Consider the following 14,864-nt stretch of genomic DNA (forward strand, 5'->3'; position numbering starts at 1 on the left):
CCCCCGCCCCCCCCCCCCCAACACTGATATGCAAGACGTATCACATCCTACACACCTCAAAAGACATCTTCGCTCGAAAAACGCTAACCGTTTTCAAACATTCTCTCAGGATTGATTTGTTAATGCAAAGCAAAATGGAAGCAGATAAAACTTTTTTTTTTTTAAAGTTCACTAGAATCACTGTATACTAAAGAGGAGTTTCATTGACAGCGGACTAAACTTTTAGAAGAACTACAAACTTTACGGTAGGAGTAGAAAGCAGATTTCGTATAAAAAGTGACGCTTTAAGGAGCAGTGCCAAGCTGCGTGTGGCTGCAGTGATTTTTCTATAAGCGTGCGTCTTAGTGTTCACTTGTATCAGAATGTGCTTCTATTGAAACAAACAAAAAAAAAAAAGCAGAATTTTCTCACTGGTTAGTTTGTAAAATGAAAATTCCGCAAAAAGCAAAACATTTCTGTTGTCGATGTTAAGATTACCTTCTAAGATGAATGGCATTCTAAGGCAAAAACGGAGACAACAGTGCCAAATCTCTGCTTTATCCAGCCCGCCAGGCTGGAAAGTTTGGATTTAGAGACAGGCACCTGAGACGGCTGATGATTAGGTCCACTTCACACACGTGTTGTGTGGTTTTCAGATTTAACTCAGCTTTCTGACAAGCCAAAACGATGCAAGGTGAATGGTAATGAAATCCAACCCGGCAAGTATTATTTCTATAGGTAAACAAGTCACATGTGCACGATGGTTTCAACTACCGTTTGTGAGTGTGTTTCTAGCTCTCTACTGGGTGTACGTTTCCATTTACTGAGTGTCCTCTCTTCACGAGTTCTATTAAAAGTTCACAACGTGTTTTTGGTGAGGAACAAGAACGCTGGAAGTGTAAAACCTTCACGACTTCTTGTTGGTTTTTCTTCCTTTCCTAACAGGCTTGCGGTGGCACTGGTGTGACTTTGAAGTGGCTAACATTTCAGTTCTGTGCAGTCACTCTATTCACACTCTTGTCAATGACAAAAAGGACGCCGATCCTTCAATTAGGGAAAAATAAAAAATAAAAATTCAATGACACGGTGAGCTCTGACATCTATTTCCCCCCAGTCCTCAGATGCTGTTGACAGAGTCCTTTATGGTCCCGACACGAAGCTCCTTTAAAAATCCTCACATGCTGTCCAGCTTTTGTCCTTAAGGGCCTCCAGTGTCCCAGGACCAGAGGGAGAGACCGGCCTCTGCTTGTGTTTGTGTGGCCCTTCTCTACTCTGCTTCCTTGTACAGCAACATTAGACGCTCGTCTCATTTATAGGAGCAATGCGTCTTCCGCAGGCTATATGAGGTAGGGATGTAATGACCTCTGTTCACACTGCGCACACACACACACACTGCAGCGGATTTGAATGGAATGGATATGGCCTTCAGGTTTTCGGCGTTTGAAGACTTAAAAACAGTCCAAACGAGCAGAGGTCAAAGCAAGGTCTGATCATTGTTTCTAATCTGAGCCCAAATTTCTACAGTTTCTACTTTGGAGTTAAAGCTTGACCCAGAAACTTAAAAAGACACCTGTTAGGTCTGATACGTCATGTTGTTTTTAAAAAAAAAAAAAAAAAAAAGTACAAAATGCCTGAATTTCTGCTCACTGCCTCATCTTAATACACTCATTCAAACGATTAAAGTAAGTTTAATCAGGCTGAATTATATTACTAATTTATATGCTTAACCTTCTTTTGAAACTGACTTGATCTAATTAGCAAGTAAGAAAAAAAAATATGACTTTTCAGGTGAATCTATGCTCAATCTCTAATGGGATAAAATAAATATTTTTGGCATTAAGTGGTAATGTGAGTCTGTCTATTTATAATAAAACATAAAAAAACATGATTAAAAGCAACAAAAAGGTGGTAAATAAACTACAAAAATATATACATACACACATTATGTATGCATATATGATGCATATATACACACATAATGCTATACATATATACTGTCTTTACATTTACATTTACATATTACACACTGATGCTAATCTTGCTTGTTGTTACTCATGGCAGCAGATGCACTTTAATGCCCCTAGAAAAGAATCAGATGAAGCCAGAAATCCTCGACTCTTTATCCTCAGTTTTCAGGATTTTTAAATGCTTTCTTTAGTTTTGGCTGAACAATTCTACAAAAAGAAAAAAAAGAAGTTTTGTTGCTGTGTAATGACTGGGTGAACGAAAAAAAAAAAAGACTCTTTAGTTAGAAAGAGTTTTCCGCTGAGAGGAGTGAAAAAAAGGTTTCAGCTGACACAAAGTGCACCCCTCAGGTCCAGCCCGGCAGATGATTTGGGATCTGAAGAGAGGAGGGGTGGCTGTGGGACGAAGGTGGTGGGCAGTGACTGAATACATCAGGCGAGATGTTTTAGTTCCAAATCCGAAGGAAACTGTCCCAGGAGCCGGTGGCCACCGCCATGCCATCATTCGTCACTCCTAAGCAGCTCACTCTGTTGTCGTGGCCTGCTAGCACCCCTGGAGGAGGAGGAGATAAACCAGAGCCACAGGCTGGTCACAAAAATATCCATGGAAAGGTCAAAGTCAAGAGTCAATCAGTGCTTTGCTTCGAATCATCAGTTCCCAAAATAGGAGTTTGCTTTTTGCCACTATGAAGGCTGGAAAATGCTATTTTGACTCATTCTGATTATTTTCTTAGTAAAAATATATGGGAGGGAAAAAGGCCCCAAACTGGTCAAATGGTTTCATTCATACATGCTTAAATATTTGCATCGAAGCAAGCTAATTTATGGAGCTCAGCATTAACCAGGAGCTCCAAATTAAAATTTAACACAAATATATAAATGACTATATAAAAAACATGAACCATCACAGTCATATTTTGGTTCATTTCCTCACATCTGTAACATGTAGGTGTGAGAAACGGTCACAAACCTGCTCGCTCCCCTTTCAGAGTGTCCCAAACGTTGCAGTTGAAGTCGTCGTATCCAGCCAACAGCAGGCGGCCGCTCTTGGAGAAGGCCACGGAGGTGATGCCACAGATAATGTTGTCGTGGCTGTACATCATCAGCTCCTGGTCGGCACGCAGGTCAAACAGCCTGCAGGTGGCATCATCTGAGCCGGTGCCAAATGCGTTCCCATTGGGGAAAAACTGCAACGATTCAAGCAAACAGGAGGCGTCTTTAAAAAAAAAAAAAAAAAAAAAGCTGCTTCTCGCTCCTCCCCTCACTGCGGTCGGTTTCAGTACTCACGCAGACGGCGTTGATGTCGGACACGTGACCGGTGAACGACTGCCTGCACATGCCGTCGCGGATGTCCCACAGCTTGGAGGTGGCGTCACAAGCTCCTGACACGAAAGTCTTATAGTCTGGACTCAGAGACAAGCTCATCACGTCACCTGTGTGGCCGGTGAAGGCAGTCGCCTGCTGGCCTGTCTCTATGTCCCACAATGCACTGTGAGAGACAAGCAAAATGGGGCTCTGTGAGTTTTATGCGTCTCCAGCTTGAGTCCCAACAAACACTTAATTGAAAAAGAAAAACAAAATAACTGTATCCAATTTTGTTGATAGCTCCTGATAGAGAGAGTTACGATGTTTTAACTCACCAGGTGGTGTCTCCGGAGCTGGTTAGGATCTGGCTGTCATCCAAGAACCGACAGCAGGACAAATAACCTGAAGAGAAACACGAGAGACACATTCGATGAGGGGACAGCTTCTCTTCCTGCTCAGCCGCCTTAAGTATGGACCTCAATTACACCCAACTTATACTGTAACATACAGCAGAGGAGGTTTTACAGCTGTTGTAGCCTGAATAAAATCTTTTCTGTGAAGTGGGAGTGTTTGTAGAGGAGACACATGTGACCCAACTCCCTTTACTGGACATTCATTTGACATATCAGACATGACCAAAAAAAGAGGTGGTCTTCTGTCCTCAGCATTATTTGGACTCGCCCCGTGCCTACCGGTGTGCCCGGGTAGCTCTCGGGTGACCCGCACGTTGCCCTCGCGGGTCTTCAGGCTGTATATGGAGCAGATGTTGTCAAGACCTCCACAGGCCACGTAGTTCCCGGAGGGGGCGTAGGCACACGTCATCACCCATGAAGAACGCAGCGGGATGGCGTGCATCTGATCGGAAGGCAAGTTGGAGTTATTCCTCGGTTTCATAAAATGCAACGCTTCCTTTAATGTTTTAGCTAAAACCAAATTTCTATAAAATCAAAATCAGTGTTGGTGTTTTATAAAGAACCGTCTTTCACTCAACGTTTCTTTGAGACAAGGATTTTAATAATCTTACCTTATTTGTTGTGTAGCTGTCCCATATGATGAGCTTTCCATCTTGTGAGGCACTGACAAGTAACCTAAAGACAAGTTAAGCAGAGCAGCGTGACACTCGGCTCAGGTGTTGGAAACCTTTATCATCTACACTCCATGCACCTCGTTTACTAGAAGCAGTACGGGGCAGCCATCTTACAAACTGCAGTGCTGTAATGTCAGCCTAAATCACTACAAGGCGCAAAAAAGCATTCAGCGTGAGCTACCAACTCTTTCTTTCGTCCTTCCTCTTTCTTTTCCCAGTAGAAGACTCCTCACCCAAGAAATGTCCTAATGTCCCACCCAGTCTAATATTCCGGAACCAAGTTATGGAAAAGTCCTCACTGTCAGGTGGGAGGTGGAAATCTGACAGGTTGGGAAAGCACAAGTAAAGCTGAACAACAATAAAAAAACAAAAAGAGGCAGGCAGAGTGAGAGGAAGAGTGAGGTTTTGCAGATGGCACAGATGCAGAAACAGCTGGAACCCCACCCTCCCATCCTGACAGGGTGTTGCTGTCTCTCCAGGGAGAGGAAGTGGTTTGATGGTGCTGCACTGCAATCAAGAGGAGCGCCATGACGCTCAAATGTCAGAGGCTGTATACAAAACAAACACGGGTCCCTCTGGAGGGTCACCTACAGGGTGCTTGGCACACCCATGCACACTCACACCTACAACCCAGAAAACAACAAGGCCAGAAAAGCAGCTGCAGCAGAAAGGCCTTTACAAACAGATTTGATTTTCTGCACGTTTAACCATCAGTCAAATGTTGGGAGTCATTTTACTTCTTTTAAATAAAAAGTTCCTAGTATAAAAAACTGGACTGCAAATATCCTAAAATACACCTGGAAACAACAGAACTCTGCAACTCTACAACCCATAAATTGGTGAAACACAGGAGACTTGAGCTTTCTTAAGTAAAAAGATGTGTAGAATGATGAATAAAGAAAAAATAGCAACTTGGTGTGCAAAAACGTTAAACCTTATTATGTGGTTTTTGTCGTTTAGCAATTAAGAAAGCTCATTTATTAAAAAAGGATGTCTAAATTTTGTTGCCGTTCTAAAACACAATCAATATAACTTCAGAAAAATATCAAATAATATCAAAAGTATTTTTTATAAATCAGGATTAGTGCACCGCATGCATACTTACAGTGAAATATCATCCTAAGTGCTAATTATCAGTGGCATCTTGGTGCTCATATTTGCAGCAAACCTTTAAAAAAGCAGTTTTTAAGACCAATCCACTACATCCATTGTTGCTTCATCTTAAATTTGCAAGAAATACAGAACAGCTGTCAATGTTTGAGGTCTTAGGAACTGCATTTTTAAGGAGTATAAGCTCGTCTGTCTTTGTGCCTAGCAGATCTCACTACCGTGCTCATGGTGAGGGCGTCAAACACTGCTAGAGCGTAAATATAAAGTGGTAGTAAAAGGTGACAGTCAGTTGTGATAATATTAGTCATATTAGTAGAAATAGTTGTAGTAATGGGAAGACGGAGAGTTTAGCCCCACACCTGGGACTGTCGTCGCTGCCACATTGCATTGCATTGAGGAACAAACGAACAAACAAAAGGAAAGAGTGACACAAACGCACAACAAAACAAAGAACAAGCTCTTTTTTTTTAAAGTTGTGGAGCTGACTTACTGCAGAAGTAAATAACAATTAGGTGCTCTTTAATCAGCTGAAGAGTGTGTAAATATACATTTATTTTAATTTTCTGCCTTTAAAGGTTGCTCCCAGCTTAGCTTTTTTAATTCTAAGGCTTTCAGAAATTTGTATTTTTGCACTTTATTTACAAAAGGAAGATGTATTATTTTGTTTCGCATCTTTGGAATTGAGGGGCTAAAAAAAGGATGGTATAGATTACACAAACAAGCTGGAAAATAACACCAAAGTCCCTGAGATATCTAAACATATACCAGATGAGACAAAAAGTGTTTTAGCTGCATGATTTCTGCAGGCATTTGCCAGTTTACAACTGGTTCTTAAATTATCATAAAGTAGTAAATCAGAGAACATAAAAGGGCCAGAGGATATTAAAAATGTCTTTACAGAAAAAGGCTTCAAATAATAATAATTTTTTTCTACACAGTGAAGAAACTTATAGCAAAGCATCGACTTCCACAAACACATGTTGTGTTTCAGCACAAGAACAGTTCAGAGTTTGGCATTTATATTATCTGTAAGGTGTTTAAAAATAAAAGCACAGGAAGGGTAAGGGGCTACTTAAAGAGAAACAAAATGCTTATTTCATAAGTTGGTACATGTGTCTGCTGCTCGATATGATTGTGTAATAAAACAACAGTACCTGGAGTCACTCCCCCAGTGCATTGCATAGATTTTGGCCAGGTGGCCCCTGAGTGTACGCCGCGTCCGCATCTGTATCCGGCCCACCGAGTCCAGACCAGCTGTGATCTGCCAAAACACAGGAAGACACGTCAGCAGTTACACTTGAGGCCCCGACACACACACACACACACACTTCCCAACTGGACACAATGCTGCGGCAGCAAAAAAAAAAAAAAACAGATCATGATGTAAACAAGCAGCAAAGATGTATAAAAGTCGAGCAATTATCCGTGCAAACTACGTGTGGAAATTCAGATGGCTTGAGGGGCTGCGCATTTTTAAGTACTGACAAAGAATAGAAAATATTTTAATCATCTGAAACAATCTATTGACTGACAGTAGAAGAAAGCAAACGGACACATAAACAGATCCAAGGATTGAGTAACTTTAGTGACAGACTGTCTTAAGAAATACACTGTGAAAGAAAAGACTTAAATGATTAAATGAAGCCTGATACCTGTGACAGAGTTGAGTCACTGCAGGCTTTCCTGGCATCCTGCAACAACACATCATTTCAATCAAGACAAATAAGTAGGACAAAACTTCAGATATTTGAAATTATCGTGCTTTATTACTAAAGAGACCGGATATTTGATTGATTTGATAAGTTCCTAAAAAAAAGGTGGGAGGATGACAAGTTAGTTAAACAAGTAAAAGAAAGTTTGCCGCCGTACCCGGATCTGATTGCGTAGCTGCTCGGCTTCCTGCCGCAACTGTTCCAGCTCACTCATTGTCCCGGCGAGATGTGCTCAGGCCGCGCTCCACTCTAAACACTGGCTGGGCTGAGAGGACACACGTGCCTCCACGCGCACACACACACGCGCGCTCACACAAACGCTTCACCAGCTGACACCTGCAAGACAAAGACAGAAATATTTTGAGTTGAACAGGTAGACAGAAAAGGACAGCAACACTTCCATCTCACAAACAAAGATATCCTGTTTGGGTTTAGACCAACAGGGGTGTGTGGTGCAACGAGGACAATGCTGCACCCCCCCACCACCCTCAAAGACCCACCAGGGGAGTGGTGGAACTGGGTGGCAGCATGGAGGGTGGTCTGGCTCTTCAAACACCCTCACTCTGGTTCAAAAGGCCATCTGAACTGGGCTCTGACCTTTCCTCGCTCAATCAGCCTTTTGTGTTGTTGCACTGCACTGTTTGCGCAACCCACATCTGTGTGTGTGTGTGTGTATGCTGAATGTCTGCGTACATGGTGGGCAGGTCTGAATGGTTTATCAGGCATTATGTCCAAGTGAGAAAGACACCATTTGTACAATATGTTTATCTGTGTGCGAGTACATTGTGTGAGCGTGTGGGTCTGGAGTTAAGCGTGTCAGATGAAGCATTTGTTTGCAGAAGCATGCATGAGTATTTATGCACATGCCAGTTGCCACTTCCTTTACCTCAGGGAACCTGAATGTGGGTCACAGAGCACTTAAGAGACTCCTCAGAAATGTTTGGTCTGCTCCATCCACCCTGACTTTCCTTGTCATTTTACAGTCTGCAAATCCTTCAAAGATTAAATTTTCAGTTCCACTTTCTATAATTCAGTAATTAGACCTAGCCACAGGAAAACATTGAAAAGCAACAGATGAGAAAAATCATGTTTTGCCATTTTTGTATTAAAAAACCCTTCCCAAACAGGACATAAACACAATCAATTATTTACTTAGATTGGAGAACTACTCTTTAAAATTCTTTGCTCAGTTAGTTTAGGCCGCTTCTCGGCCACTCCCCTGACACAAGCAAGGACACAATGGACTGCTCATAGTGGACTCGCTCGTCTCCGCCAGTGATGAAGCACTGCGAGGCTTTCAGCAGCCTGGGTGTGACGTCACTCCCTCCTCCAGCTGACGCAACCCGCTGGAAGAGGAGGCTCTCTCTCAGCGTGCGCGAGATGTGCTGCTGCTCCGCGAGGGCCGCCTGTCCGTTGTGCTCCATGCCGCTGAAATCCACCACGTCACACTGGGCGCCTTGTGGACTGCACAGCGCCTTACTCTGACCCGTAACACTGGGTGAGCGTGGGGCTTGGGTCGTGAAACGCAACGGAATACCAAAGAGATTATGAAGGACGTAGTTGTTAAAGATGAAATGAAATGATGGCGCGTAATTCTGGAAAAAAACAAAACAAAACACAGGAAACCATACATATAGACTTACACACACTTTGTTGTAAATAAATCGGGACATTTGTTTTAAGAAACCACAACAGCAGCGAGAGATGGCTGTCAGGCAGCTAAATAGTCCCCCCAAAAATTTAGACATTTATAGTTTTGAACCACAATTCTGTACGTCGGTCTCTTATTTACAGTTGTGTGATATGATGCAACATATGATGCCAGATATGATGCCTGTCCAACAGAAGTACAGGACCTAACATCGAATCGTGGGTGAGCCGTGTGCTGGACCACTCCGTTGTTTAATATGTGGTTGAACGGCCAGAGGAACGAGCTGCAATCTATACATTAATTTACAAAAAAAGTCCATCTAAATCATCATAATGTGAACTGACAAAAACACCTTTTGCCTCTTTAAATGATATTTACGTGGTAGGGTGTAATCAAGCAACCCTACAGTCAGTTAAAGAAAGGCAGTTACTTTATTATTGCCTATAATAATTTATCATATGATTTAATAATTTATATGAAACAAAACCAATTTGCAGACTTTCGTTTTTGTTCAAATGCAGGCTTTGTTTTACATCAGCTAAAAAAAAAAACTTGCGTGTTTTGCTTGGGTAAGAAGACAGCAAACTTCTAACTTTCATTTTCTCTTTGATCCCGCTTACAAGAAAAAAAAAAAAAGGGGAATGAATCAATCCGGTGTTGGATGTGGCTTTTTACTGATATTTAATGTTCCGTTTCTAATTTTTTTCCAATCAAAAACTGAGAACGACAGAGAATAATCCAAGACTAAAAGCATCAAATCTAACAAGAACATGGTTTTTATGAATGACGTGTGAAGCTAAGCGTTTCATTTTCAACAACTTCATCTTAGTCTTTACTGCAAATTGAATTCTTTTTAGTAATGTTATTAAATAATCATTCGCTTTATATATCAATACGTAGTGAGCATAATAAAATTAATTTGCCAGGACATATGCTGCACAAATAAAGAATGAACACTATAACACCTTCTTGAATCTTTCAGCCCACCTACACAATGTTTATACCACCGGTCACATAGTTTTCATTATCATTATGATTTGATGTTATCATATAGGTTTTTAAATGTAGTGTTTATTAAAACCTGACTTTAAATTGACAAACCACTGAAGGATCCAGGAGCCAGCAGCTGAAACCAGACTGTAAATGAGGAGTTTCTTTTATTTTACATCCGTGAGGATGAATCAACTTCAGTGCTCCACAAAGTACTTGCTGCAACACGACTGTGAAGCAACACAGAAACTATTTTACTCATAAGTGACTGGAAAGAAAAGGATGTCCTATGAGAAAGTCCAAGATGATGCGTCTCACTGACTTGATTTACAAAATCAGGATAATGCCGAACGCCACCAGTGCTCCAGTTCAGACTGGTAGTTTTCACAGCTGGGTTTCCTTTATTTATTTATTTGACTCTGCACATGTCAAATCAAAACTACGATTTGTTTGCACACTTCAAATGTTTTCAGGGTGAGTGTTCTATCTCGAGCGCATCGTCTTGGACAAAACATTTGCTTGTCGTCTTCCTCTGGATGTATGGTGTCTGCCACTGTCAACACAAACAATTGATGAATTTTATTTTATTTTATCAAACCAATTCTCCCCTCCAGCGTGTAACCAATGAATACATTTCCATCCACTAGCTTTAAAGTTTATGGCACACTTAAATGTCCGAGTTTTATTCAGCTAATCTAAATGAACAGTGCTTCATGTTAACTCTGTTTATTTGAGATTAAACCATTTTACTTATATGTGAGACAGCATAAGAAGTGACACACATTCGTGCACACACAGACAGGAAGTCATCAGTTACATCATACCGAGAGCCTGTTTGAAGTAAAAGATTTTTTATGTTTTTTTTTATTATTATATATAAATTAATGAATTCAGAAACGTTTTGCATGAGAGCAACAAACTGCAGGAGCCCGTCAGTAGATGCTCCGATCAGGGCGGACTTCTCATGTATATTTCATGTTTGTTTTTTTTTTTTTCTTAAAAAACATTTTATGCCTCAAGGTTTTGCGCAACAAAAACAAAAACCCTGCGCCTGAAATGAAGAGCAGAAAAAAAAGATAAACCCACAAGTGTGAGTCGAAACTACAGGCAGGTATTTTGCTCGTAGTTCCGCTAGAGACGAGAGGCTGTTTTGACAAACGGTTACGGTAAAAGGCCGCGTTTAGGGCCGCTGGGGATTTTCAAGCTTCGCTTTAAGTGCGGGGGGTGGGGGGGTTGGAAGGAAATACAACACTCACTGAGACATTAGCCTGTGGGAACAGTTGTTTTCAATAGCCGCACGCTCACGGACATTTCTGCAACTCGGTCGTGGTGTAAAAACAAAACAAAAAGCGCTCCGAGCAGAACAGGAAACAGCCTAAAAAGCGACCAAAATAACAAGAATGAGACTGCACGTCCTCACCTGAAAAGAGACGTTTAGGCTCAAGTCCGATCTCCCGATCCGAGTCACGCCGGTTCGCTTTCACACGACAACCATTGTAACCGCTGTGGGGCAGATCGCAGAAGGAAGCCGTGTTAATTTTTGAGACAATTTAATCCGCTTCACCGGGTCGGAGGAGAACGATACTCGGATCGGATTTGACCCCCCAAAAAAATTGTTCACCAAGCAAGCTAATCACCACACCCATGAAAGTGGGAACATGGCAACAGCCTACTCGGAGGGGTGCGAGGTGGTGGACGTGTTTAGTTTTTATTTTTCAAGCTGTACAGCAACCTTAAAAATACATTTTCTGTTTTGGATATACTTCTTTGTATTTGACATCTCAAAGTAAAACACCAGTAAGAGTTGTATTTACACGTTTTAGATGTATGGGAAATCCATGACAGGGGCTGTGTACCCCGCGGCAGAAATGGTACAGTCCAGCAGCCCCTTTACGAAAAGGAACCGAATGGGATACAGGAAACACGAATTAGACCTGCAAACCTCTTCATACTGATAATAACAGCTGTAGTATTAGAACCTGCAGCTGTAATACTAGAAGTAGTGTTCCATCAAACACCAAAGGCAGTAAGTATAAAAAATAAAATAAAATAAAAAGCCTTTAAAGAATAGTATCAGCAGCTTTAGGGTAGAAATTTAGCCTTACTTTTAAGTTAAGCAATTCCACAAATGTCCGCTTAATAACTGAAATCTAAAAAAGAATGTCTTTATGTGTACTTTCTAACTTGCATTAGCCATACTTGTGTATATAATTTTCTGTTGTTTTATTTTTGTCATCTAGTTTAATAATCATCAAACTTTAAGATAAGACATCTGCATGCCATCAACCAACAATAATCAAGATTTTTTTTCTTTTTTAGAAGAATAAACAATCTGTAGAATCACTTGTAATTAAAATTAAAAGTGACCGTAAATCAAATGAGATTTGTTTAAATGGGTTGCTCAATAAAACCCTTCATTATAAATACACTAAAATAAGAAATCAGTTCATTTTGTTTGAAATATCTTAACTCAATTGGCTTGTTTTGTGCTGTGCAGGAGGCAGCTGTGCCATGTCTCACCCAGCTCGCTGTGGTTAGCCTGCAGCAGGCTCATTGAAAAGGATCTCTCTCTCTCCATTAGGACAGGATGAATTTTTTATGGGGCCAATGAAAGGGAGCAGTGGGATAGGCTTTTCCATATCTCTGCACGAGCCATAATCAATGGAGGGAGGATGAAAGTTTTGCAGGTCTTGGTTTCCTTTCAGAGAGGCATGGGGTCAGATTAAGTCTAAATGAATTCACTTACACAGCAGTGGTTTAGGTGTGTCCCACCAATTTATCCCTAAACAGATTATAAGGATTAGAGTTAACGTAATAGCAAGAACAGACACTGTGCTATGATTATTTTGCCATTAGTGCAACTGGGATTCTGGTTTCCTTTCTTTTGCAATTATCGTTAGTGAAAACTGAAACCTGATAGTAGATAAATGGCAGTACAATATAAACACAATGTTTGCTTTTACGTGTCTAAATGTGAATGAAAAGGTATATTCTTTTTTTCTCAGTTCCAGGTTTTTTTTACTTGAATTGCACTAATTACACAGTAAGTAATTTAACTGTAATGTGATCACAGCTACACTTAAGATGGTGTAGTTAATTGTAATTTTCCAGCCTCCTGCAACATAAAATTACATCCACTAAATATCTATATAAGATGTCAACACTTGTGCTCTCTGGTTCTAGTAAGCAAAAAGACCAAAATCATTAGCCAGCTGAGATTCACAGTCAGCATGTCCAAAAGCAAATCCTCGGCCAATCAGGTCCCTTGGTCTATTGCTTGGCAACCAAGAGGAAAAGGAGGGAGCAAACTGACACTGTAAAAATAGCACATCAATAGCCTGGTGTGTGAAAAAAAAAGAAAGGCACATACGTCGGCGAGCCTATAAATAGCATCACGGAGATGGGGGCAGGTATTGAATTAAGTGGCACAACTACATGCAAGGCAATTTTGCATCAATGCAAACTCAACACGCAGCAGAGCTCCATGCACAAAAAGCACCTTGCAGGTAAATGACATAATTTGAATATTACGGTGTTTTGTCTTTCAACAAGTTGCCACCGTTTCTCTTTATCCGGGTTGTCAACGGATGTTTTTGCATAAATGCAAAAAAAAAAAAAGAAAAAGAAAAGAACAAATTTCCAATACATTCATTTACTATTATCAGCTGGGTTCATGGATGAGTTTGCAAACATGATGTCAAAGTATTGCATCTTGTTTTAACATGTTAAATTATCGCTACAATCACACATTGTTAGCATTAAGGTTCTTTTGTGTAAACAAAAGGCATGTTCAAAAATAGATCTATCATATCCAACTCAGTTTCACTGATCCAATCAAATGGAGATAAAGAGACATCAATCTGAAGCAGCTTTTACGATTCACATTTTTATCTGCATGTCCCCCAGTATTTGTCCCTGTGAGGTGATATTCCCTGGCAACCTTCATGTAATACTTCCACTGTATCAAAGGCAATTAAAAGATGTTGCAACAGTAGAACCTTAAAAGGCTTTATCTGGGCTGTCTTATCCACCAGACATCTCCCAGGGAGGCTGGCCGTTGCCAGAGTAACCCTCACAAATGGCAACTGACGTCAAGAAGGTAGGAGAAATACCAGGGAGAGCCAGAGCTGCTATGCATAATGGATTATTAAGGGTAAAAAAAACCCTCTTGAAGTGTGCAAAGTGACTTGAAATATGCGTGCCTTGCCGAGCTCCCGACCCCTTCACCTCCTCCGTTTCTCTGAGATGAGGAAAATAGATGTTGGCAGTTTCAGGGTTTTACTTGATGACTGAAGGATCTGGAGCTTGGTCCAAGAGAAATTTGTCCATTTTGAGTCAAACACTGATGAGAAACTACATTTTCACTGATCAGATTTTGTTCTCTTGTTCTCAATGGGCTTTAATGCAGCAAGTGTTAATAGCAGGTCCAAATCTAAATCTTAATTTTTCTGTTCGCGTGACTTAATAAACCATTAAAAATGGGAACAAGTCTGTATGCAGCATAAGAAATGCTATAGTTGAAAAGCAAAATAACTGCAATTGTCAATATTTGTTTTCAAGTGTTTGCAATCAGGAGGTTTCATAATGATAAAACTTTAATGTCAATGTCAATGTGAACAAGTGTCAGAGAAGTGATGAAATCATAGGCATTTAGTGTCACAGAGTCAAAATCTTGGTTATTTCATTAGGATAAAACCCCGTAGAATGTGTCCAACACCACAAAGAACAAACTGATAGGTTGGTGCTTGTATTTGATGAAATGTGCAACTGATCCTAGAAGCAACCCAGATTTAATTCTATTTCTTTTTTTAATGTTGCACTTCTGATCCTTTCCTTTCTAAAGGCCACAAATATTTGAAAGAAAATGAAATTAGGCCGCTTTTTAAATTGCCCAGTAATGAATTCTGACTTAAATCTCTCAAACCTCAAAGACAGAGCGGGAAAAAGTCTCTAGCAATGCATTTCAGTTAAAGAGGGTCCAAAACTACCAGCAGAAACTTGCAAGAAGCTAAAAGACTGCTACAAGAAACATTTAGATCCTGGCACTGTGGCCAAATATTACACAA

General features: G+C 40.6%; 1 protein-coding gene across 1 annotated transcript; it reads right to left on the reverse strand.

Moving 5' to 3' along the window:
- Nucleotides 1-88: 88 nt before the first annotated feature.
- LOC108230662 (guanine nucleotide-binding protein subunit beta-4) lies at nt 89-11,448 on the reverse strand. The gene is made up of 10 exons (XM_025003966.2): nt 11,219-11,448; nt 7,315-7,493; nt 7,098-7,136; nt 6,600-6,706; nt 4,273-4,336; nt 3,941-4,103; nt 3,584-3,650; nt 3,231-3,432; nt 2,914-3,130; nt 89-2,496 (listed from the first exon to the last, which is right to left on the reverse strand). The coding sequence occupies exons 2-10, from the start codon at nt 7,369-7,371 to the stop codon at nt 2,390-2,392; spliced, it is 1,023 nt and encodes a 340-aa protein (XP_024859734.1). The 5' UTR covers nt 7,372-7,493; nt 11,219-11,448; the 3' UTR covers nt 89-2,389.
- Nucleotides 11,449-14,864: the final 3,416 nt, after the last annotated feature.

This window comes from Kryptolebias marmoratus, linkage group LG24, assembly GCF_001649575.2.
Source record: "Kryptolebias marmoratus isolate JLee-2015 linkage group LG24, ASM164957v2, whole genome shotgun sequence".
Lineage (NCBI taxonomy): Eukaryota > Metazoa > Chordata > Actinopteri > Cyprinodontiformes > Rivulidae > Kryptolebias > Kryptolebias marmoratus.